The 26,351-nt window shown below is 41.4% G+C and overlaps 1 protein-coding gene across 1 annotated transcript in view; it reads right to left on the bottom strand.

The window, feature by feature from the left end:
* CENPE (centromere protein E) overlaps positions 1-26,351 on the bottom strand; it is an 82,777-nt gene that overhangs the window by 41,187 nt on the left and 15,239 nt on the right. Inside the window, exons 11-26 of the mRNA XM_065405362.1 lie at positions 26,118-26,244; positions 23,876-23,995; positions 15,419-15,577; positions 14,620-14,764; positions 13,380-13,477; positions 13,010-13,066; positions 12,760-12,927; positions 10,957-11,031; positions 10,588-10,710; positions 9,106-9,240; positions 8,117-8,294; positions 7,389-7,543; positions 5,030-5,344; positions 3,095-3,406; positions 2,734-2,892; positions 2,029-2,241 (exon numbers count right to left, since the gene is read on the bottom strand). Of these exons, the coding sequence (XP_065261434.1) occupies positions 2,029-2,241; positions 2,734-2,892; positions 3,095-3,406; positions 5,030-5,344; positions 7,389-7,543; positions 8,117-8,294; positions 9,106-9,240; positions 10,588-10,710; positions 10,957-11,031; positions 12,760-12,927; positions 13,010-13,066; positions 13,380-13,477; positions 14,620-14,764; positions 15,419-15,577; positions 23,876-23,995; positions 26,118-26,244 (2,539 nt within the window). The remainder of the gene's footprint in view (positions 1-2,028; positions 2,242-2,733; positions 2,893-3,094; positions 3,407-5,029; positions 5,345-7,388; positions 7,544-8,116; positions 8,295-9,105; positions 9,241-10,587; positions 10,711-10,956; positions 11,032-12,759; positions 12,928-13,009; positions 13,067-13,379; positions 13,478-14,619; positions 14,765-15,418; positions 15,578-23,875; positions 23,996-26,117; positions 26,245-26,351) is intronic.

Below are 26,351 nucleotides of genomic sequence, written 5' to 3'. Positions count from 1 at the left end.
TAGATGGCATCTCATTGACATCCACTTATACTTTACTGTAGAGAAGATGAGCGACAAGAATCGATTTATTGATGAAACAGTTTAGTTTTCTAAGGTCTAGAACAGGGCAAAAAAACCCACCAGTCTTTTGGGATCCAAGAAGTACCCAGAATACAATCTTTTCCCCATGAGCTGGCTGGGGACCTCCTCTGTTGCTCTTGGTTTCAGAGACCAAACTTTGTGAAGCAATATGTTCTTATGAGTTGGGTCACAGAGGTGGGTTGGGAAAGTGGAGGGAGGTGAATTGGATAACATGCCCCTCCATTACTGTGCTGAGCAGCCACCTGTCTGACTATCTTTCCAAGAACTTTCAAAGAGGGATAGGGGCTCCCTAAAGGGAGAAAAGAGATATGGTCAGGGTACTGTCCTCAACTGAGCAGTCAAAATTATTGCTTCATAGTCAAAAAATGTCTAGTGAGAATTGCCTGCTGAAGAGGATACTGACTGGTGACATCAAGGAGGCCTAGACGTCTCTTGGAAGTGTCCTGTGACCTCTGCTGAAAGGAAGATCTGAAGTAAGGTTGAGGTCCAAACTGTTTCCTCTTTGTTGCTGGGGTGCAGACCCCCAATGGATGGAGTCACTTGGGAGATTTTAAGGTGCGCATGGTGTCTTCTGTTTTCTGAGATAAGAACCTTCAAAGGGAAAATCTTCAGTTGTATATTGCCAAAAGTGCTTTGAAATTGTAGCTCGAGCATTGAAGCCTGTGAAGGTGGATGTACTTTAGAAGCTTCCGACAAAACCAATGAACAAGGTGGCTGGAATGTCAGAGAGGAGATCGGAGCTGGCAGTGCCAGCATAAAGGACTGAACTGTTCCTACAAATGTTGAGGGCACTGACGGTGCTGCCAGTGCCAAACGCATTGCAGCTGCCATTGCAGGTGTAACAGTGGAGAGTCCAGTAAGGTAAGGCACAGAAGATCCATGGCATTCAGTAAGGACTGTGGAGTCAGAGGCACTGAGATAAGTAGGTGTTAAATGACATTGCCAGCTGTGCTGACAGCATCTCAATCAGGAGTGCTTAAGAGGGACTCGTAAAAGCTGAAGACACCAGTCTCAACAGCCCCCGAAGGAGGCAAAGTGTATGGTATTGCCCCAGGTGGAACTAGTGAGTTCCTATGCCTATGAGAGAGAGGCTTTGATACTGCACCAAGGGACTTGCTGGAAGCCTTCTTATGAAGTGAAGGCTGGGATTTCAATTGCCTGTCAGAGCTGGAAGGATGTTTGGGACACTTTGAGGTCACTGAAGAGGACAAAAAGCAGCACTCGTCTCCAGATTTGTGCTTTGAATCCAGAGCAGCTGCAGGGGCATTCTTGAGTTAGTCTTCTCATGATCAGGGTCCAGTTCTGAAGAGGGATAAGTTGCCCACTTCATAAGAGGAACTTTGAGGTGGAAATCCCTCGGTTTTTCAATTCTGATAGGGAAGGAGGTACAAATAAGGTCCATCTCCCTCACATGCTCCTCACCCAGACAAATTAAGCAGCTTCTGTGCCTATCTGTGACAAAGGCCACACGCATGGGCATGCTGCTTAAAGACTGGGGATTTTTTCCATACCAAACCCACAAGACTACCTAAACTAACTTTTACTATTGAACTAACTATACACAAAAAACAAGATTAACTGAAAGCTGGTGAACCAAAGCCAATAGTTACCGGGCGCACCAACTCTCACCATGAGCAGTGAGAAAAAACAGAGGGAGGTAGCAGACATGTCCCTTTTATGCCCTTGCCTCAGCACATGAGCAGAGAAGAGGCACATCCGTTGCCTAGTGGAAACTGCTGGCAAAATTGATGGAATTGAGCACATGTACACTTATACTGGAATGTATATGTGCACAATTACTTGGAGAACAGTTAACTCCTTTAGAAGGAGAAAAAGGTCTTGTGTTTTGAATGCTGTTATTACTCTTCAAATAAGAGATTAAATAATATCAAATGCTGGCTAAATTTGGAAAATAGTTATTAGGAAATCAGACTTCTCAATAGTTACCGGTGAAGTGCATTCCTCACACTGTTTCTTTTCCACTTGCAGCCTTTCCAACTTTTGCAGCAATACAGTCTTTTCTTGGGTAAGAGACAAGATTTGTTCTTGTAGCAAAGGAAGTTGATCACTTTCTTCCGGGTGCTTAATATTAACTTTTTCTTCAAGGAGTTGGTCTCTCTGTAAAGTGACTTGTTTTAGCTCTTCAGTCAGCTGCAATATCTAAAAAGACAAGGTATCCAACAGGATAGCATTCATTCAAAGACTTAGAGAAAAAATTAAACATGAATGACATTTATTCACTCTGCTATTTAATACCAAGGCAGGAATTTGACCCCAACGAATGATAAAAAGACCCGGACCACCCTTCTTTTACACCTCACTTGCTCAATCACCTTCCACAGCCTTACCACAATTTAGCTAACAGATGTCCTACTACTACTACTACTACAACTACAACAACAACAACATCTTGTTTGAAGACCTGATGATTTGAAGAATATGGGAAGAGCCAGAGGAGCAAATGGTAGAGGTACAGCTCCTAGAGGGAGTTCCCTTCTTGATCCTAGTTACTGACTAGAAGGTTTCAAGGACAATGGTTAAGATGAGGAGATTGTGCAAGATAGGCATTGGCGACCTATTTTCACAAATGTAAAATTTTAAACCAAGATGTGAATTGACAGTGTTATTTTCAAATTTGATTTGACATCTTACCTTGAGCTCTAGCTCACCAACAGTTTCTCCTAGAGTATCTTGAACATTCAGAATCTCAGATCTTTTCTCTGAAATATCTTTCTCCAACTCCTCAACAGTCTTCTGGTACTGCTTGAGAGAGCTTTGCGCATTTCTCAGTTCTTCCTGTGCCAGGATGTTCTTTAGTACAGGAGGAGAATTATACATGTCAAAATGAACTCATGTCACATCAGTAACTATTCTGTTGGAAGAGGTTTTATTACAGGTTCCTTTTCCATCTTATCCTCCACCATTCCTTATCTTTCAATACTATTTCTAGGCATTTCTATAGCATTCCCCACTGCTTCACAATTATTCATTTTGATTAACATGAGTTTCTTACCGTTGCAATTGTCTCCTGTATATCCTCCTTGAGCTGGTCTGTCTCACTTTGAAGGGTTTCTTGTTTTTGCTTTAGGTCATCTCTTTCCTGGATTAGAATTTTGATCTCTTCTTGACTTTCATGGAGTTTCTGAGCAATTGCCAGTTTCTCCATCCTCTCGGCCTCCATTCTAGATTCATTAGTTTTTGATTTCTCTTTTAGTTGCTCCATTTCACTCAACCTCTGCTGAGCTTGACTGAGCTCTTCTTTCACACCAAGAAGTTGTTCCTGCTCAGCAGTCTTTTCTTGCAATTCTTGGATCTTGCTGGAGAGCTTTAGTTTGTAAGGAAGTCCAAGCATATTAAAGGTTATAATGGAGAGTCAAATACTGTGTTCAAACATTCTTCCCCAACCCTGTATGTATTTGCCTTTTAATAGAAAGCACAGCTTTCATTAACTGACAATTGCATCCTGTCCATCCTACTTCCTGGATTACATTCTTGCCCAATCTAAAAAAGTGCATTCCTATATATGACCTCATGCATCAGTTTCAGTGCCAGAAGTCCAAGATTTAGAGCATGATGTATGGATACATTAATCTGTTGAGCTTTTTAAGGCTACGTAGAAATTGCATTTATATATATCTTTATGCCACTGACCATTCTTTTGGCCAAATTCCCCCTTTCTATCATTGCATACTTTTAGCAGTATAATAGGATTATGGATTTTAGCCATAGAGGACACTAAAGCATGTACTAATTCTCAAGTTTGAGACCTCAGTTTCTATTTTTTTTAACTGAACAAAAAATCAACCGTGTAGCAGTTAGAGGCGCTAAGCTGGCTCCACTCTTATCAACTTTAGTGGGAATCAGGGCGGAGCCAGGGAGGATGGGGGATAACTGCTCAGCATATTGCAAGATGGCCTGTCCACACAACCAGGTTAAAGATGAAAATATTTTAAAGGAAGGACTGTGGGATGGGATGGGAAGAAGAGAATGATATATGAAAGAGGAAGCAGATGTTTAGTCTCTGCCGCTCAAGAATCTGTGTGACATCATAGTTCTACGGCACAGTTCTTCCCATTAACTTCAACGGAATATTGACTAACAGACTGCTTTGTAGTGAGGGCTTACAGAGTGTTTAATATGTAGTTAAAAAAATCCATTCATCATGAAATACTGCCATAGTGCTAAAATCATGGTGCTACTACACATTCATGTGAGCACCCATGCACTGGCATTGGTAAGCTGCACTATTGCACACTTATCTTTTCATGACCTTATTTAGATGGGCTGGTTTATCAGTCAGGTGGCTCCAATGGCTAATCCTGTGTGGATCAAACCCTTGCAAAATTGTTTGTATAAAGAGGTGAGGAGTTTAGTAAAGTAATAGGCTGTAGCAGTAAAGCTTTACCAAGTTCATTTGCTGCCTCTCATGCTGTGTACAAATCCAAATGTGAGGGAGAGGAAAGGCAAAAAGTTTTACCCTATTCCCCTGATATCTGCAGAATTTGTTTGGGGAAGGGAGAAAAGGTATACAAGCCTGGTGATCCATTTACAAAACAAAAACAAACCCAAACTGTATAGAGTGTTTAGGAGAAAAATCTAAGTTGTTCTTAGGTAAACAAAAGAAAAAACTCCATATATTTCAAACCAAAACACCCTGTCTATTGATCACAATATACTATATGGTAGGCCTTCAGCTAGTAAGAAAATACTTTTCAGATTAATACATCTGTTTTATCCAATTTTAGCCTTCAAAAATAGCCAGTACCAGCAGGTAAGATGCAGTAAAGGCCTTTGTGAAATACCCAATTATTATAGAATCTTCCATCACTGATTATGGAAGCTATTACAGGTATATTTGTGCAACTTCAGTTTAAGAGTTTCTCAAGGAGGACTTTACTATGAGTGAGTTGTTCTGTGACTATTCCATACAAAGATGGAAGGCACTAACCTCTAGTCTCACATTGTCCACAATTGTTTTAAGCTTTTGGGCTTCGTCAGATAGATGTTCTACTTGGTGTTTCATTTGCTCACTTTCTCCAGATGCAGCCAACCACTTTTGCTCAAGTTCTTCATGGTGGCCTTTGAGCTCTAGGTACTCCTGATCAGCCTGTACATACTTCAGTTGGGTACTGGCTAGGTCTTCTTTTGATATTCTGATTTCTTCAGTCATGCCTTGAAGTCTAGCCTCCTTATCAGACACTTCAGAGAGCAGTTTCTCTCTTTCTGATGTTAATAAACACAGTTCCTCTGATTTTTCAAATATCTGCCAAGGAAACTGGAATATTAGTGCATGTACTACAGTAGCTACATCCCCATATGCAAAGGCAAGAAATGAAAATAGGCTGATGAAAGCTGTATCAGATCAGTAAATGGTTATGAAACTACATTTTGCCCAGGCAACAGCCAAAACTAAAAAAAGAAAGAGAATGCATACAAGAATGGGGTCTAAAACCTGCTTCTTTCAACTCCCTTCTCTAACCGCTTAAAAATTCCTTGGGCTGCCCCCAGATATATATTTTAAATATCTTTAAGACATGTCTGTCTCAGAAATTTAGGTGGATATTCCTAATTAGGGAGTCCTCTATAAATATTCTGTTAAAGAGATTTTATAGGTACAATAGCCTATTGTTATTCTCTAATTTGGAGGACTTTTTGGTAATCACTGTGCTATTAAAGTTAGAAGACTTAATGGGGTGGGTGTTTGTGATCAGGATTCTATGGAGGAAATGTGCCTTGGATATTTTTAAGTGCATATTTTGGCATGTAAACTTAACCAAGGCATTTGTTGTATATTATATCAAAACCTTAAAACAAAATGAATTATATATGTAGTCAGTTTTCATGCATGTTTGGCTGCTGCATGTATACTCTACTTATAAACTGAAAGAAATGCAAATGCACACAACATTCAAAAGGTGATAAAAAGATGCCTGACATCAAAGATTAAAACCTTCTCACTAACGCAGCAAAGAAGCAGTTAACTAGATGATTCAACCAATACCAAACCAAATATCATAACTATGTCTAACCTTGTTAGTGGTGTCTTTGGTGCAACCATTTCTAAGACATCATCCAGGAGAAAATAAATCCAGTTCCTGGCATGAAAGTCGCTGGGCAGGTTTCAATTGCCTAACCTTCCCTTAAATATAGCTCAAGGAATTTATCTTTACATGGCTTTTCTAAGGACTTGTAAGTGTTTGAAGATAAAGAAGTCCTTTCATTCCCATCTAAGACAGTGGAATCCTGTTCAGGGTCATGAATGGCATGTCTAAGTTTAGGGTACTAAGCCAAAGCTCCAAATCCCACCTCAACCCTGACCTAAGTCGGATTGGGCAGTCCAATGGTTTTATGGATTACTGACAAGTCACTAAAATGTGTTTTAGAACTTGGAAAAAACTGGATGACTTCACATTTAAGTTTTGAAATATAAATATTAAATAAATGTAACATCCCCCCCCCAAAACCAAAAAGTTATCAATTTGGTTGATCTACCTTTGTTCTAATCAAGGTTTGGGATATTTTTGACAGTATGAATGGCTATCCAGTAACCTTCCACCAATATACCAAGCCTCTAAAATTCAGTATAAAATAGTAAGAAAACATCTGAAAAAAGGAAGGCTTGTCTTAAGCTTAAGAGCCTCCCTAGAAAGTTTCATATACTAGTCACCAATGCATACACTAAGGCAGTCAGAACAACCTTAATATTTTTAACATATATGCAGACCACTTAAGCAGCAGCATGCATGCACAGATGACCTGTTACTTTAAGTTCTTAAGGGGTGTGTGTGTCTGTATAGTGTCACACACTTCATAGCTTCCATAGGATGAGCTTGTTGCACACCACAGAGCCTCCTTGCATCCCTCAATTCCACCCCACAAGCCTGTGTGCTGCCTTCTATCTCGCTCCATTTCAGGAACTCTCTGCAACTCCCCACAATCTCCTCCTTCCAGGGGTTTTGTTACCCCCCCACCATTCTCCGTTCTTCCCATACCCAGAGTCCCCCCGATGTCAGCAGGTCTGTGCACACTTTTTTCCACTTCTTCCCATTCCCCCACTCCTCACCATGGGCTCTATATGTCCCCTCCTTCCCCAAAGCTCCCCTCCCACAGGTGGGTCTGTATGCCCTGGTTTTCCCCCATACCTGGGTCCCCCATTCTCCCTTCATGTCATGGACTATATGCATGCCCCCATTCCCCCAACCCCATTTTTCTGTCTGGGAGATTACATACAGACAGATACTGTCGAGTTAGTGTAAGGCCTTCATAATCTCAGCATATTATTAGAGCAAGAGGTTTTGAATTTTTACCTGTTTCTGTAGCATCTCAACTTTATCAGGTAGAGATCTGAATTCTGATGATGTATCTACTTCCTTTCGTAAAACTGTGTTCTCTTCTAACACTTTATCCAATTCATTTTTTAAATCGGCTATCTTTCTTTCCAATTCCACAAGAGACAACAAATCTAGAGTTTGAAAGATTTAATTAATAAAAAGCTCCAAAGAAGGGGGAAGAGATCCACATTGATTGTTTAATAGGCAGAAGATGCACACATTGGTTGAGAGAACATTACCAGGTTTTAAACAGATTTACTTTTTGGACTGATTAAAATGAGACTTGTTGACAATGAAGGAGGAGGTCAGGCTGCCAATTAGTTATTTTATCACTAGTTGTTTGGATCAATCCCAGATTATTGTAAGACAACTTCTTCCAAATATAAAAAAAACTTTAGCTTCACTGTTTATTGCAGTATGTAACACAAAAATCCTGTCACATGAAGCGTGTGGGAAAAGCTGAACATAGGAATGTTTTAAGCAGTTGATGTGTATCAGAAAAAACAGTGATCCCAAGCTGGTGAACAATGAAGCTTCTAAATACTTGAATGAAGTAAAGCTCAATAGCTATTGCTCTATACCTTCCCCTCCCCTCTCAAACCCCCCCAAACTATTAATGTACACTTGTATAGGTTACTATGTCAAAACACTACGAAGTGGGGAGATCTACTAAGTCATTCAGAATAGCCTTTCTGTAACAGTACCTTTTGGAACTTTACCCTCCAAGAGCGAGGTTAGCTTTGTGTTTTCTTGAAAGGCAGATTGTAGCTCTCTCTGTAAGTCAACTTGCATTTTTTTGTAGTTCACTTTTCCTGCTTCTAATTGACTTTGATACAATTGAACATCCTTTTCCATTTGCTTGTAACCATTTAAGAGCTCATTCTGTATGAAAAGAGAAAGATTATTCTAGTCACAGAAGTACTGTGACAAATTAAACTAGGCATTAAATAGTAAGCAAAGCTCCTTTCGCCACTGCTGTTGACAATACTACCATCTTCCTGATCTCTCAGAATTGTCCAGTATTATCTTTAACTTCTCCCCACATATCTAGCTGGTCATTAAAGTTTTGTTGCTTCTTCATCAACTCTTAACAAATATCAGGTCTTTCTTTATGTACTAGGTACTAATGCTTGCCTTCCATCTGGATTACTGTAGCCTCCTCTCCAGCTTGATACCTGTGTCAGTCCCCACAAATTTGTAGCATTCTGAACAAATTGATCTTTCAGGCCCAGACCACTTCACTCCCCTATAAAGTCACTCCATTTGTTTATCCTGCCCCTTATAGTATCTTGTCCTTATCCTCACTTTCAAATCTCACACCTCTGCCTTCACCTTCTTATATTCCCCCCCTTTTGCTCCACCAATAACACCAGCCTCAATGCCCCCCTTGCTTCCATCTCCCATTCCTGTTCTTTTGCTTTCTTTCATGCTGCTCCCAAGCATGGAACACCCATCCAGCCGCAGTGTGCCAGGCCTCTACCCTCCTTAGTCAAATTCTTCCTGAAGTCCTACTATCCAGGAGCCCCACAATTATAAAAAACAAGTACAAGGGAGATTAACTAGTAACTTCCCCTGAGTCTTGTCTTTCCAGATTTGTTCCTTGACTAGTCTCTCTGAAACAAGGAGAGCCTCTATAACAGTTTCTTATACAGCCAGAAGCATGTCACTTATGCTGAAATAATAAGTTACTTGCCATTTTCTCTTTTAGCTCAAGATTTTCACTCCTGAGAAATGCAGATTCTTTCTTGGCATCCAGGGCTACAGTTTCAGTATCAACGAGAGACTTACTCATTTGTTGAATTTCATCAAGTAGTTTATCAGAGTCTCCCTGTAAGAATGAGACAGATATTAAACACAAATAACCAGAAACTATGATAAAGCAACTATGATCTTGTTAGGATTCCCACGTAGCCAAATAAGTATCATACTGGTTTTAAGAGTCCTAGCGAACTTGTTGTGTTTAAGTGCCATAGTAGCAGGAAATTTTTCCTGCGAAAAATAGAACACATAGCAGTTTATCTAGTAATCTTTCTTAGATACATTTACTGATATATGCAGTATGAATTGTACAGTAACTCCTCACTTAAAGTCATCCCGGTTAACGTTGTTACGCTGCTGATCAATTAGGGAACATGCTCGTTTAAAGTTGTGCAATGCTCCCTTCTAACGTCGTTTGGCAGCCGCCTGCTTTGTCTATTGCTTGCAGGAAGAGCAGCCCGTTGCAGCTAGCTGGTGGGGGCTTGGAACCATGGTGGACCGGCAGCCCCCCTATCAGCTCCCCACTCCCCTAAGTTCCCTGTGCAGTAGCTGCCCAGCAGGCTAGCAATTGCAGCTGTCCCTCCCCCCACTGCCATGTGCTGCTCCTGCCCTCTGCCTTGGAGCTGCTCCCCGAGACTCCTGCTTTCTGAACAAGGGGGAGGCAAGGAAGAGGGGGGCTAATATCAGGGTGTCCCCTTCCCTCCTGCACCCCACTTACCCCATCTTCCATAGAGCAGGGGGCACACACCAGGGCTCAGGAGGGAGGGAGCTTGCAGCAGCTGTGGTCTCAGCAAGCTGATCTAATTAACAAGGCAGTGTACTTAAAGGTGAAAGGTGCATATCTCCCTCCATTCCTGCTGCCTTATAGAGTGAGAGAGTTAACCCTAGAGGGCTCAGCCAATTGCTAGTTCATCATTCAGCAGTAAGGGAAATATCCCTCCCCCCTCCCCCCCGACTCCTCCACCTCAACCAAGCTTCACAATCATCATCACTGTGTACCAGTATTAAATTGTTTGTTTAAAACTTATAGTGTGTGTGTGTGTGTGTGTGTGTGTGTGTGTGTGTGTGTGTGTGTATATCTATCTATAAAAAATATAGTCTTTTGTCTGGAGAAAAAATTTCCCTGGAACTTAACCCCCTCATTTACATTAATTCTTATGGGGAAATTGGATTCGCTTAACATCGTTTCACTTAAAGTCGCATTTTTCAGGAACATAACTACAACGTTAAGTGAGGAGTTACTGTTTTTGCCCAGCAAAAATTCATATGTGTTGATGAGTAATAAGTAGTCAGCATAATAATCAGCTCTTGTATAGTAGATTTCTAAGCTTTTGTCATTTTTCCCCTCTGGAAGGAGTTCAGTCTCTCCTATTATAACCAAATTAGCTCTAAAAATCAGAGGAGAACTCAAGTTTACCATTGAAAAAGACACATCTTTCTTCCCCATGCCTGCCTTCTGTAGTTCTTCCACATATTTCTGCAAATCCTTTACTTGATTTTCTTTTTCTTTAAGCTGTTCCAATTTTGATTTTAATTCAGTCTGAAAAAAAGAATTAGAGAAAAGCAGCATAAGCAGGTGAACAATTTAAGTATACAATTTGGTTTTACAGGTAACTTCACTAACAAAAAACAATTATAAAACACACATAAGCAAAACTGCTCAGAACCCAATTATTTTATCTACTAAAAAAGTTAGAAGGTTAAGATCTGATATATACAAAATTATGTATTTCATTCTATACAGTCATCCAGTTGTGTTACATGCAAGACCATCAGCCAAGCTCACCTCCAGATCTTCATTGTACACTTCAGCATTTTTAACTATATTCTGTAAGTTGGTAATTTCATGTATTAGTTGTATCTGTGGAGCAATTGAAGCAAAATTGCAGAGGATATTAGAAAGCACCCATCCATTAATTTTAGTTGCCATCACCATGAAAATAAGCAAGATCTACCTTAAATTTTCCCCAGGGTTTGGCAAGACAATATGTTATTTACTATAGTTATGAAACAAGTCATTACATCCACTTTAAGGCAGAAAGAAAAGTTGCATGAAGTCACAGCCCTTTACTTCAGCTTCCCAATAGTTTAACAAGGATTTCAGCATACCTCAACCTGCCATAGCCCAAACACAGGATGCAGTGTGATGCAAAATAAGTGATTCATGCAGGAAAAACTTAAGAAGTGAAATTCAATCCTTAAGATTAAGTAATTTTTTTATAAGCTCAGTTGCTATTGAGTTTGGGTTCCCAAGACTGCAGGGAAAGGTTTAGATATGGAGACTGTCTCCTCAATAAAACCCATCGTTACAACATTGGTTCACACTTTTAGTAAAAGCTATTTCAGCAACTTTTAGGGAAAATGCAGTTTTTATAGCAACCTCAGTTTACTGTCAACGAGCAGCTCAATCTTCACTCCCTCCTTCCAACCACAAATTGTGCACCTCAATAAATCAAGAAATAAAATCCTCAGAGCGCGTTTTACAACTGTCAAAAGATGCTTTTATTAGCAGTCAGCTGTAGTCAGCTGGCAAGAATCAAGCAAGATTTACTTTTGACCTTTAACATAAGTGATTTTATATTTTCATATTTGCCGTGAATTAGAAGTCAGCATCTTCTACACCAGTGTTTCTCAAAGCCAGTCCGCCGCTTGTTCAGGGAAAGCCCCTGGCGGTCCAGGCCGGTTTGTTTACCTCCCTCATCTGCAGGTTCGGCTGATTGCGGCTCCCACTGGCCGCAGTTTGCCACTCCAGGCCAATGGGGGCTGCGGGAAGCGGCGCGGGCCGAGAGAGGCTTTCCCTGAACAAGCGGCGGACTGGCTTTGAGAAACACTGGTGTAGAAGATGCTGACTTCTAATTCACGGCAGGTAAACAAACCGGCCCGGACCGCCAGGGGCTTTCCCTGAACAAGCGGCCCGACTTTGAGAAACACTGTTCTATACTACATAATTTCCCAGTACATAGAAGTATTTGTCTTAGGTTTCTTTGCTGACATAGTATCATGCAGCAAAAGCAAGCATTTCCATGTCCTACAGATATTACTGCTGAGTCTCACAGTGATATTTAATTCACAAAACAAGACTTGAATAGTTATAAGTCAGACCTATACAAGTCGTGCATTTAGAAATGCACTAAAGCAAGATCTTCTGTTCAAGATGTTTGAGTTAAATATTTAACTTTATTAAATTATCGTTTAGAAAGCACTGTTTACTAACTTTAATGACAACAGCACTCTTGACAAAAATCCAAAATAATGTGAAGTGCAGATTAGTAAATTCAATTTTTACTGTCGACATTATCCAAATTACAAACAGCTTATTTAGCTGAAATTCAGTTAAGGAGTGCAACCCTGAACTTGCCTGCATAATGAGGTCAGAAAACTGGAGCAAATTTTTCTCCATGACCTAGAGTTGAAATTCCACAATCCCTCAACTAGTCTGAACATAGTTTGTAATTTTGTGTCATGATCCTTGGTAATCAATATGATGTCATTTGGAATAAGGTCTTATATTACACACTTCTGAAAACAGACTTCACCTCATTTTTCAGAGAAATCTTACCAGGCTGTAACTTTGATTTTAACATCTTACCTCATGGTCTTTTTGGGTTTGTTTTTCCAGTTCCTCAAATTCATCTGTTTCTACCTTTTCCTTCAGTTTCTCCTTCAATTCACGTATCTCCAATTTCAGCTGTTCATTTTCTAATACTAGGTTGTCAAAGTTAGCTTGCAGGACATTCACCTCATTTCTAGCAATATCCTTAAAAAGGAGGAGTGATGTGTTATAAGAGGGTTTACTTGCATTTTAAGCTGATTTCTATTAGGACACTGAGCTGACCTACCTTTTCTAGTGCTAGTGTTTCACAGAGTTGGACAGAATCTGCAAAGTCTTTTTGACTCTAGAAAAAGAAATGCTTTCTGTTAGCCATTTTACAAGATTGAGTGACTTAGTTTAAAAAAATTAGTACTGTATGAGTAGCCAGAGTTGAAATAAATAAAATAAACCCTCAAATTAAGATGTATTTATTTTTAACAACCACATTATGACGACAACAACATTTGTTAGTATAATGTTTAGAGATATAGGAAGCATAATTGATCTTGTAAAAGAGATCAGCTTGGCCAGATCAGATTGCAGACTGAAAAAATTATAAAAATAAATTCCCTCAGTTGTGTATGATCTTGTATTAAATTATCAATCTTGAAAGTTACCCAGTTCATATTAGCTCCAGAATTCCATTCGCTTTCTGAGACTGCATCAGGGGTAGGCAGACACAGATAATCATATTCAGAATACTCTGAAAACATAGCTAAAAAAAGAAAGATATGTGCATTTAAAAACAAAACAAAACACAGCAACTTGTCCATGATGGTAAAATTTGTTTTCTCACAAAAAGGATTCTATCAGTTCATAATCAAATACTGTGTAGCCATATCTGCAAATACTGCTAACTGGATAGAATTTTTTGCTCCTATGTGGTCCTTCTATAAATGGCCTGGAACTATGCCACACAGTTCAGTCTTCAATACCCAACATCCTGTAAGCTAACAAATATTAACAAAAGGAGAGGAAAATCCAATGGATTCTCTGTTATGAAGTGATAAGAATTATAGGTAAGGAAAAATATTGCCTTTAGAGGAAACCCAAGGGGGAAAAGAATTATATAATTTTAAAATGGTGTGCTCATCCTAGAAGGGGTTTTGGGGGGAGTGGGGAAGCAGGAGGGAACAAGTTCCAGTGAACAACAACTTTGTCCAAGTACTCCTGTATACCCCTTATCCCCAGCTCGGGCCTTCTGGAAGAAAGGGGTGAACCTCTGCCCTTCTAATGAGGCTTGTGGGTTTTTGACCACTGTGGTTCTGATTATGTTGACAATGGATTCACCTATTCCTGCTGAGAGGTTTAGATTTTTTGAAAAAAAAAAAAAAAAAAAAAAAAAAAAAAAGAACTCAGCAATTTTGACAGGGACCCTTTGTTGTAAAGAATGATTTGTCAGTACCCGAAATATATAGCTAATCTTAAAATGGACCATTTTTGGGTGCATTTTCTTGGGGAGACACCATGGGTCTAGGCTTTTGCCCTTTTTCTGAAATAGACAGCAACTGAAAGTCTGAGACAGGGCTAAGGAATTTCCTTGAGCCAAGTACGTGAACATCACCGGTTACTTTTACCTTTTATTTGCCCCACTGGAGTGCTGTTTTTACCCCTTTGTCAGGAAACCTAGAAGCAAGTCTTCTAGTTCGTTATTATTCATGTGCAGTATCTCTATTTTAATTCATTTGCTCTGTATCATCCAGTACAGCTGCTATGCTAAGAGTAAATTCTTTTACTCCAAGCTCCATTTATATTGGAGAGCTCTCTCCCCATCTCAACGTCTTCATTTGGATAACCAGTGAGCACCTTCTAAATCAAGTTTCCTTGTTAGTGTCTTCTCCCCAAACATGTACTCACAATCCTCCATCTCTGGAAGCTTCTCTGCCAATGTTTTCATTTTTTTGGCATCAGTTGGCTTTAGCTTTTCAAAATTTGCGAAATAGCTGATGTCCCCTTGATTTATTTTCCCAGGGGCCCAAGTAACTCTTCTTTTTCTTTTGGCCTGAAAGGGGAGAATACACAAATGAAGTCATGTTAGAATAATAACAGTCAAGTGAAGCATTAATAATAAAGGTAACTTTTCCTTCATTTTACCCCTCGTTGTTCCCCTAACAGTATAAGCAGATAACTAAAGGGGTGATTTTGTTTGTATTGCAGTTTTTTCCAAAATTGAGGTTCAGCTAAGCAGTTTGTTTTCCACAAAACTACTTCTTGTACCAGTTATCAAAGAACTTTACAGACAATGGATTGAACCTCACAACAATCCTGTTACTTAAAAAATTATCCTCATTTCAGACTGGGTAACTCAGGAAGAGATTGTGTAATTCACCTAGATTCGGATAAATTCTTATGATAGAGGCCGCCAAGTGAAGACTAGAACTCAGCTCTTCTGAATCCCAGTCCTATGCTTTACTCACTAGGCCATCTTGTGCATCTTATTATAGCTAGTTTACTGCAACACCAGCTAAATAGCCTGACACTGTACTGAAGTGTCAACCAAAAGTCTAAAGATTAGTCATTTCATAAGCTTTACAGAAAGGACCACTCTTCATTATATTTCACAGATCTAAGGAAAAACGCACAAAACACCTTCTCCAGTTATAGGTCAAGATTTCCCAGGTGTCCTGTGTGACCCTGAATAATTACTCAGTCTTACTTTAAGATCTTTCTGGGATGTAAACGAGGAGGAGGTGACAAGCATTTCAGTTAGATTGAGTATCCTATTTTCTTGTATTTTCTGAAGAGAGTTTTTTTCTTCTAACAGCTGGGCTAGTTGGTCTTTCTCCATCGCGTGGAGATGAGTCTTTGAAGAAACCTACCATTAAAAAAAAAAAAAAAAGTGTCAGCTTTGTTGTTTCCTTCAAGTAACAACTACTTTTATATAGATACATAACATACAAGCCTTTTTTTTTTTTTTTTAAACTCTAACTTGGAGCAGCTTTCCATATACGTTGTCAGTTTTCTTGATGGAATAATCTAGCTTGTAGTTAACTTTTTAAAATCTAATATTTATGAGAGTTGAACAGGGAAACCCCAGTGTTTCCTAGCAAAGAAGAGAAGGTTACTCACCTTGTGCAGTAACTGAGGTTCTTTGAGATGTGTGTCCCTGTGGATGCTCCACTTTAGGTGTCAGTGCGTTCCAGCACTGATCAGAGATTTACGATAGCAGTGTCCATGCGGGTCACGCGTGCACAGTAGGCGTCTCACAGTGCTGTTGGTGCTGCGCCTAGTGCACGCATGACCCGAGCCCTCCAGTTCCTTCCCTACTGCAGAGTCCCAACTGCAAACTCCAAAGCAGAGGGGAGGAGGGTGGGTAGTGGAGCACCCACAGGGACAATCATCTTGAAGAACCTCAGTTACTGCACAAGGTGAGTAACCTTCTCTTCTTCAAGTGCTGTCCCTGTGGGTGCTCCACTTTAGGTGACTCTAGAGCAGTGCCCCTCAGAAGGCAGGAGGGACTTCTGGTTCGTTTGAGTCATTGAGGTGAATACGGTTAGGCCCACTATGGCATCAGCCCTGGAGTCATGAGTGATTGCATAGCACTCAGTAAATGTGTGGCCGGAGGCCCAAGTGCCCACCTTACAAATCTCTAGTATTGGAACATTATGTAGGAACACTATTGAGGTTGAAATGGATAGTAGAATGCCCTCTGATGTGCACAGGATGATCTGTGTTCCGAATATGATAGCAATTTTGAAGGCATGTGGAGATCCATTTAGACAACCTCTGAGTGGATATTGCGTCTCCTTTTGAGCGCTCGGTAATAGTGTTTAACTTGTTCTGAGCAGGCTAGTTCATCATGATGGAACCATGTAGGAGGACTATCTCTGGATTTGGGTGAAGAGTGCGAGCGTTGTGCTGAGACAGCAGTTCCGGACAACGAGGGAGAGCTCGAGGGGCACATCGCCATGCACATCAGGTAAGCGTACCAATCTTGTCTAGGCCATGTCGAGACTATGAGGATAACCATGGCCCTGTCTGTTCATATCTTGTGTATCACACGTGATATCAGTGGAATCGGTGGGAACGCATACATTAGTTGTGCATCCAATTTGATGAGAAAAGTGTCCCCCAGTGATCGGGGTCCAAGTCCTGCTCTCGAGCAGAACATTGCACATTTGCGGTTCGTTGGGGATGCAAACAAGTCGATGAGCGGAGTGCCCCACCAGCAGAAAATGGATCTCAAAATTCCCCCATTCATCTCCCATTCGTTGTCTCGGGAGAATTACATGCTGAGCGTGTCCGCCGTCGCATTCTAATAGCCAGGAAGCCGAAATGTTTATGTTGTGTTCTATGCATCAGTTCCATAGCTTCGGTGCATAGCGAGTATCAACAAGTGCCTCCTTGGCAGTTGATGTAAAACATGCATGCAATGTTGTCTGTCAATGCGAATAGATTAGTTCTTTATATGAGGTAGGAAATGCCTGCAGGCATTGCGGACTGAACGTAGCTCTAGTAGATTGATGTGTAACTGAGTCTCCGCAGGAGACCATTTGCCTTGAACCGTGTGTTGATGCATATGGGCGCCCCATCCTATCAGCTAGGCATTTGTGGTGATCACAATTGATGGAGGTTCTTGTTGGAACAGGATGCCCATACAAACATTTTCTGGTCTTGTCCACCAGTGTAGAGAGTCAAGGACGCTGAGTGGTACTGCAAGTTGTTTGTGTAGGCTGTGCTTGCTGGGTATGTATATCGTTCTTAACCAGCCCTGTAGGTAGCGTCTATGTAGGCTTGCGTGTCACACCACAAATGTTGTGGCTGCCATGTGTTCCAGCAGTTGCAGGACAGTATGAGCAGGTATTTGAGGGCTGACTCAGACCTCTGAGATAAAGTTTGTCAGAGTTGTGAATCTGGTCTGGAGCAGGGATGCCTTGGCTTCTATGGCGTCGAGGTGTGCCCCAATGAAGTCCAGTTGTTGGACTGGGATTAGAGTGGATTTTCATTCATTTATTTGGAGCCCTAGATCCCTGAATAGTGAGATAGTGGTTTTGACTGTGTCCATTGTTTCATGTTGAGTTGGTCCTTTGAGAAGGCAATCATCCAGGTAAGGGAAGATCACTATTCCCTGTTTGTGTAAATATGCCGCAACTACCGGTAGGGTTTGGAGAAAACTCTTAGAGCAGTAGATAAGCCGAATGGTAGTACTCTACTGGAAGTGTTCATGTCCTACTGTGAATCACTGGTATTTTCTGTGAGCGGGATGAATGGTGATAAGGAAATAAGCATCGCTGAGGTCAAGGGCTGAAAACTAGTCCCCCTGTTGCAGCGCTAGAAGTATCGTGCCGAGTGTGACCATTTTGAACTTTTGGGAGCGTATGAACTTGTTGAGCTTTCTGCGGTCCAAGATAGGTCTCCCTCCCCCATTCTTCTTCTGGGTCAAGAAATAATGGGAGGCTAGGTCTACACTACAGCGGGGGGTCGACCTAAGATACGCAACTTCAGCTACGTGAATAGCGTAGCTGAAGTGGCGTATTTTAGGTCGACTTACCTGGCTGTGAGGACGGCGGCAAGTCGACCGCTGCCGCACCGCCGTCGACTCCACTACCGCCTCTTGCCGCGGTGGATTTCCGGAGTCGACGGCAGAGCCATCGGGGATCGATTTTATCGCGTCTTCACTAGATGCGATAAGTCGATCCCCGATAGACCGATTGCTACCCGCCAATCCGGCGGGTAGTGAAGACGTGCCCGGAGTAAAATCCCTTCCCTTTGTATTGTGAAGGCACTCGTTCCAGGACATCTCGTTGTAGAAGATGATCGACTTCTTGTCGTAACAGGTGCCATGAGATGGGTCCCTGAAGAGGAATGGAGAAGGGGGTAGGGTAGGTGGTCGGGATGGTATATCCCGAACGGATTATTTCTAAAACCCATTGGCCCGATGTTATTGAGGCCCAGATGTGACAGAATGGGCAAAGGCGATGACCAAAACATGGGAATGGATTGCGTATAGGTGCTGCCTGGTGAGGGAGGTCGTTCAAACCTTCGACCAAAACTTAAAAATTGTGGTTTTGGAAGAGCCGAATGGGAAGTTGGCGCTTGGGATTGAAGTGCTCTCCGATGCTGTGAGCGTTGCTGTTGATTATCGTAAGGCCATTGTTGCTGTCGATTATTGGAGGAGTCTCTGGGTCTCTGATAAGGTTGGTACCTTCTTCTCTTTGCAGGTGGGGTATAAATCCCCAGAGTGCAGAGAGTGGCCCGAGAGTTCTTCACTGAGTGGAGCACCTCATCAGTTTTATTTGAGAACAGCTTTTCTCGATCAAAAGGTAGGTCTTCTACTTTTGTTTGTAGTTCTCTACAGATGCCAGAGGCCTGCAACCAGGATCACTAAGGCTGTGGCACTGGCTGCCGTGTCCACGATGTCTAGGGATGCTTGGAGGGCTGTTTTGGCTATGAGTTAGTTGACCCTCGTTTACAATGGCCTGAAATTGTGACTGTTTCTCCTCGGGGAACTCTGCTGTGAACAAGCTACATTTCCCATAGTTATCATAATCCTATTTTGCCAACAAGGCGGAATAGTTGGCGACTCTAAATTGTAATGTGCCTGTAGAATAAACTTTGCACCCGAACAGGTCGAGCCTGTGGTGTCAATCTAAACTGGGTTTGCTTGCCGCATTGGTTAGTGGCATCAACTACCAAGAAGTTTGGAGGTGGATGGGCAATGTGCAAGTCTGCACCTTTTGCAGGGACACAATACTTTTTATCCAACCTTTTGCATGTTGGCGGAATTGAGACCAGTGTCTGCCAGAATGTCTCTACTGATTCCAAGATGGCATCATTGATGGGGAGAGCGATCTTGGAGGCAGATGATGGCTGTAATATTTTACCAGCTTGTGCTGGTTTGTCTGCACTTCCTCCAATGGGATGTCCTGGCTTTGGGCAACCCATTTAAACAGTTCCTGGAACTGTCTGAAATCGCCTACCGAAGCAGGCAGTGGTGGCATAATCGCCTCACCTAGGGAGGTGGAAGAATTGTGTGCAGGAGATGTAGTCTCCTGTTCTGTGCCCGTTTCCGTGTCATCCCCAACTTCCTGAGCCGCTGTAGGGTGGGAGATGCTGGGTTGGACCGTAGTTCGCCTCTATGAACCATGGGTGGCCTGGAGCGTGGACCCCGGTAAGTTGCCCAGGGTTCCCAATGTGCCCATTGCATGGGGAAAGCCACTGGCACGTACATCCACAGCGGTGTGCACCATGGTTGAGCCATCTGGTTGTAATGGTATCTTGGCCCCATATGGCTCCACGGTGGTTGGCATTCTTTTGGTGAGGAATGGTCCGGTGAGAAAGTGCCTTGTTCCTGCACCTCATCATCATCTTCACTAGACAAGTGCCATTTCATGAGAGCTGGGATCTCCTCCATTGCCCCGGGGGAGCCTTGGTACCGAGTATTGGGGAGGTCGGTGCTGACAATATCATCAGGTCTCTCTGGTGCAGCAGAGACTGTGTCGGTGCTGATGTCGGAACCTTGGGTGCCGCAGGGTCCACTCTCATCCATGCCAGCACTGGTGCCAACCGTGTTGCATGTTTGGTCAGTGCCGACTTGGTTTTCTCCACCGGAGCTGCCTGTGCTGTCGGTGCTGGGGGCGGAGCCATGGTGCCTGAGGAGACACTTGGTGCAGAGTGCCTTACGGGTGAACTCGGTGCTGTGGAGGAGGCATGTCTTTGTCTGTGCCTTGACTGTCTCCTTCGCTCGGGCCTCGGCGGTGCTGGAGGTACCCAGAGTGCCATAGGTGCTCACCTGAGCATATGTCGGCAATGGGGGTTGCGACCTGGCAGGAGACCACCGCTGTTTTTGCGGTGCTCTCTGCAGAGACGTCTGAGCCCTCTTCCTCTGTCTTTTGGAGGGTACATCTCCTTTTTCTGTTGGAGGAGCGCCCGGAGAGGCAGTCCGCGTGTCCGATTCAGGTTGGAGGGATTTCTCCATCAAAATCATTTTTAGCCTGAGATCCTGGTCACATTGGGCTCTGGCTTTCAAATTGCTGCAGTGGGTGCATTTTTGGGGAATATGCAGCTCACCCAGACATTGTACGCACGAGTGCCCGTCCAAAACGGGCATTGCTTTGCGGCAGGAACCGCAGTGCTTGAAGCTTGAGGAGCCAGGCATCTTAACGGTTAACCGTTCCCAGGATGGAGGGTAACTAAAGAAAATTATTATTTTTTTTAAATAAAATTAACAGTAATGCTAACTATAACTAGAGTTATTTAAACTAGGGCTGTCGATTAATCGCAGTTAGCTCATGCGATTAACTCAGAAAAATTAATTGCTATTAATCGCAGTTTTAATCACACTGTTAAACAATACCAATTGAAATTTATTAAATATTTCGGATGTTTTTCTACATTTTCATATATATTGTATTCTGTGTTGTAATTGAAATCAGTGTGTATTTTTTATTACAAATATTTGCACTGTAAAAATGATAAACAAAATAAATACTATTTTTCAGTTCACCTCATACAAGTATTGTAGTGCAATCTCTGTCATGAAAGAGCAATTTACAAATGTAGATTTTGTTTGTTACATAACTGCACTCAAAAACAAAACTATGTAAAACTTCAGTGCCCACAAGTCCACACAGTCCTACTTCTTGTTCAGCCAATCACTCAGACAAACAACTTTGTTTACATTTGCAGGAGATAATGCTGGAGATAATGCTTTTAAATTAAATTAATGGAGATATCCTATCTCCTAGAACTGGAAGGGATCTTGAAAGGTCATCGAGTCCAGCCCCCTGCCTTCACTAGCAGGACAAGTACTGATTTTGCCCCAGACCCCTAGGTGGCCCCCTCAAGGATTGAACTCACAACCCTGGGTTTAGCAGGCCAATGCTCAAACCACTGAGCTATCCCTCCCCCAAGAAGCTGACCACTTCTTGTTTACAATGTCACCAGAATGTGAGAACAAGCATTTGCATGGCACTTTTGTAGCTGGCATTGCAAGGTATTTAAAGGGCCAGATATGCTAAACATTTGTATGCCCCTTCATGCTTTAGCACATCTGGCACATAAATATCTTGCAACGCTGGCTACAACAGTGCCATGAGAATGCCTGTTCTCACTTTCAGGTGACATTGTAAACAAGAAGCAGGCAACATTATCCCTGCAAATGTAAACAAATTTGTTTGTCTGAGCATTTGGCTGAACAAGAAGTAGGACAGAGTGGACTTGTAGGCTCTAAAATTTTACATAGTTTTATTTTTGAATGCAGGTTTCTTGTACATAATTCTACATTTGTAAATTCAACTTTCATGATAAAGAGATTGCAGTACAGTACTTGTATTAGGTGAAAGACTTTCTTTTGTTTTTTTACAATGCAAATACTTGTAATCAAACATAATTATAAAGTGAGCATTGAACACTTTATATTCTGTGTTGTAATTGAAATCAATGTATTTGAAAATGTAGAAAACATCCAAAAATATTTAAATAAATGGTATTCGAGTATTAAACAGTGAGATTAATTTTTTTAATCGCACGATTAATCACGATTAAAGTGGAGCACCCACAGGGACAGCACTCAGAGAAGAAACATAAATTCCCCCAAATTCTAGACATGACACGACACTAAATACAAGACTTTAAACTAGATGTTTCCGAAAGACATACTCATGATTAAAACGTCAGATATCCAGAGAAACGTTCCAGATCACTCCAGCTCGATAAAAATAAGCGTGTACAGTTTCAAGTGGCATTTCAGGAGAATTCTTCTCTGAGAACTAGTGTCATGGCAATACCATGACTGCTCTAACTATCACAGCCATGCAGAAAAATAGGACTGTTTCCTCAAACTTTAGAATAAAAAGTAATTGACCATCTTATCAGAGAGCGGGCAAGACGTTTGTACGCTTTTACAGGTCTATGGGTAGAGATTTAAAATTTGGGTCTCTTAAAACAGATGACTTAGGTAGAAAGTTTCCTGCATGACCACAAGCTTCTGTTTTCCCCTAAAAATTCTGCATAGATTTTATAGGCTTTGAGACATAGCATGTTGTTATTATTCCATGTATAGTTTTTAATGCTTTGATTTACATTTTGGATCTTAAAATAACTAATGATTTTCTTTAAGATTACTTCTTTGCATAGCTGAGTCTTTATTTTAAAAAGGAAGTACCAGGGTGGAGCTAATTATTGTGCTCTTTCTCAACCTCTCAAGGCATGTTCAGGATCTGAGAGTAAACTTCCATTCTATATGGCTTTTCAGGGTAAGACTGGAACAAGGCCTTCTGATAAGATCTGAATCCTTAAGAGTGACACTATCAACTTGAAATATAGTCATTATAAACAGTTTTAGGTACTACAATTATATCTGAGCTTTCCTATAAAAGTGTGGCCTTACAGTCCTCATGTCTTGTATTATGTGTACAAAACAGAATGGGAATTGACTGATTGCTGTACAGCAGAAACACTGTAGGAGTAAAGCCGGTTGAAGAAAGTTTGCTGTAACCTCAATTTGTCAAGGGAATGTCTATTCTGCCTTCTCATATCAGGAAATCCATCAGCCAGAGATTATGGGGTTGCATTAGTGGATTTGCTGAGTATGAGAAGTGATATTATTATTTGAAAATTTTCAGACATTCATGCTGCTGCTGCCGCCCCCCCCGGCACACTTGGTTCCATGTCTCCTGACTATACATGACATACACTGAAAACACAGGAAAATTTCTAATCTCAGTTACAGTAATCTTGGGAGTTTTTATAATAGTAGGTTACGAAATTCTAGGTTAGCAATTCTTCAAATGCAAAAGGAAGAAAATCCTTTGATTGCCTCTAGAAGTGTGGTAGCTAAATGAGAAAAACACAGAACCTAGAAGTGGGGTCTGCATGCATCTATCCCTACACCTATGGGCACATGGGATCTAGTTAGGTTAATTGCACTGAATCTGTGAAGTTTCACATATGGATCTATGGAAGTAATGACATACCCATAGCTACCATGAGCTGTGTTGTTATACCACTTTACACAACAAGTGGAAGTGTGTGAAGTTGAGAAGTGAGATATGGTCCAAAGTATTTTAAAAGCAAGTGCAGTTTATCTTCAAGTTTAGTTGCCTTTTATTTGGCATTTTTTGGCCTTCCTATATTAAATGCTATATGATTAGCTTAATATGTTCTGACATACTTCTTCCAGCTGCCGTTTCAAGTCCACTATTTCCTTGCGATATCGTTTCAGGAGGGCATCATCATCCAGGACTTCGTTGACTTTTGGAGTATTCCTCATTCTTTTGGCTGTATTGGCAAACTGGAAAAATGACCATACAAGACAGTGAAGCTTCCCATTAGCAGAAGTTACAGAATAAGTAAATAAATCTTTATAGTTCTCTATCAGAGTGAAAAGTCATAACAGGATGACTAGAAGGCAAAATGAATATTTACTATTTGAGTAGCAAGCACCAAATTAGTTAAGGCTGAAATTCAACATTACACCTTGTTATTTTCACTTACTCATAACTTGTTCTTTTTTTTTTTTTTTCGGGGGGGGGGAGGGGAGATGGATGTGTGGGAAGGAAGGAGCGGGGCTGAAAGCTTCCATTGCTGGTATCAGCCCAAAGATGAAACAAAGAGGTTATCCAGCCAAATTTGATTTTGGAGAGCATAAGAAATACAACAAACCCAACCCTACAGATAAATAAAAATTGAGTAGTTCTATTAACTTCACTGGGACAACTCATTCAAGTAAGGGTGTAGGTTCAGACCTAAAGCACTTTTCCAATTAAAAATAAATTAAAAAAAAAAAAAGCCAAAACATTTTGCACATAGCTCAGAGTGCCTGACCTTAAGTTTGAACTTTACATATCATGATTCCTGAAGCAGTTGCTCGTTAAATTCAGCTATCTTAGATTATCTTTTGTACAATAACTCCCCACTTAACGTCCTGTCGCTTAACATTGTTTTGATCTTATGTCCCTGCTCAATTACAGAACATGCTCCATTTAAAGTTGTGCAATGCTTCGCTATAATGTCGTTTGGCTGCCTGCTTTGTACACAGCTGGCAGCCCCTCTATCAGCTTCCCTACGCCCCCTCCCTCCTGCTTCCTGAATGCCGCGGGCAGGAGGCAGGGGAGGGAGGGAGGGAGGAGGAGCGAGGACACGGCATGCGGAGTAAAGGGGGAAATGGGGGGATAAAGAGGCAGGTTAAGGGTAGGGGCTTGGGGGAAGGGGTGGAGTGGTAGGGCCGAGGGTTGAGCCCCCCGCCCCTGGTGCTTGCAGAGTAGGGGAAGCTGCTGCTGCTGCGCAACGTGCTTCTCCTAGCCTACAGCACCTTCAAACTCCTTGCCTGCCTCATTGTCTCCAGTGCCAGTCGGCTGTGCCTGTGTGGGGTAAGGCGGGGGCACCTCCCAACTATAGTACTGTACGGCAAAAAAAAAAAATTTCCCTGGAACCTAGCCCCCCCCCCCCCCCCCATTTACATTAATTCTTATGGGGAAATTGGATTCACTTAACATCGTTTCACTTAAAGTCGCATTTTTCAGGAAAATAACTACAACGTTAAGTGAGGAGTTACTGTACATACACAGCAAGAAGTTCATATTTGGTTGAGTTTTGGTTTTCCTATCTCACTACAGAACCATGTACTTATTTTCTGCTGCTCTGTAGTCCCAACTTTCAAGTGTGCCTTAATTTTGGAAAAAATCAGATGGCATGAAAGGGGGGAAAAAAAAAAAAAAAAAAAAAAAAGAAAGACTAAATTTAACCCCCCCAAAAAATCAGAAGTGGAAATTATTCCAATAGCAATGTTCAAAGGGACACCAACAATTTGAAGTTGTCAGCTTTTTTTTTTTTTTAAATTGTTGACTAGATTTCATATATTGGGCCTGATCCCTTGTCTGCTTGTGGCTTTACGTCACATGACCTTTCTAGGAATGGGATCTGTCACCATACGATAGGTCTATACAAATGGGGGTGGGGGGAAATTACAGGCAACCTTAAATCTGGCATTTCCTAACTTTTGACTGTTTGGCTTTGCAATCTTAATAATGTTTGGTAGCATAGGTTGTGTGTATAATGTGTGATTATACACACAAAATTATAACTGCATGCCAGTAACAATGAAGTCTCTGAAAAGGGGAATTTATGAGAAAGTGGAGACTGTATAGATTATGCAGATGGAGTAAACAAGGAGAAATGAAAAGTCTGCCTGTCAAAAGAAGCAAAGTCCATACAACATATGTCAGAAGGTGCCTGGGTAAAGGCTCAAAGTATCAAACAATGCACTTCAATGGCTCTCAAGTCCACAGGAGGCCTCAAGAAAGATCAAGCAATCAATTTTGTTAAAGTATGGAAGCTGAGAAACTTGTGTTTCTGACCCAGTTAGCTAAAACATATTAACGCTTGGAAAAAATAAAGGAACAGAATAATTTTACCTGAAGGGTGCTAAGAGTTTCATCAAACGAAACTGGCGTAATTGTGCAAATTATAACTGTCTTAGCATTTCCTCCCAAGGAGTTCTGGAGAATTCGTGTCAACTTGCTGTCTCTATAATTTATGAAACTGTTGTGGAGGGGAAGAGAAAACACCAAACAAACCATGAAGCCAAGATTAGTGTTCTTGTACTGGTGAATATAATGATATTAGTTGCAAAAGATAACAGATTGACC

This window comes from Emys orbicularis, chromosome 5 (genome assembly GCF_028017835.1).
Source record: "Emys orbicularis isolate rEmyOrb1 chromosome 5, rEmyOrb1.hap1, whole genome shotgun sequence".
NCBI lineage: Eukaryota > Metazoa > Chordata > Testudines > Emydidae > Emys > Emys orbicularis.
Note: the sequence above shows the minus strand (reverse complement) of the source record. Positions and strands in the feature narration are given on the sequence as shown.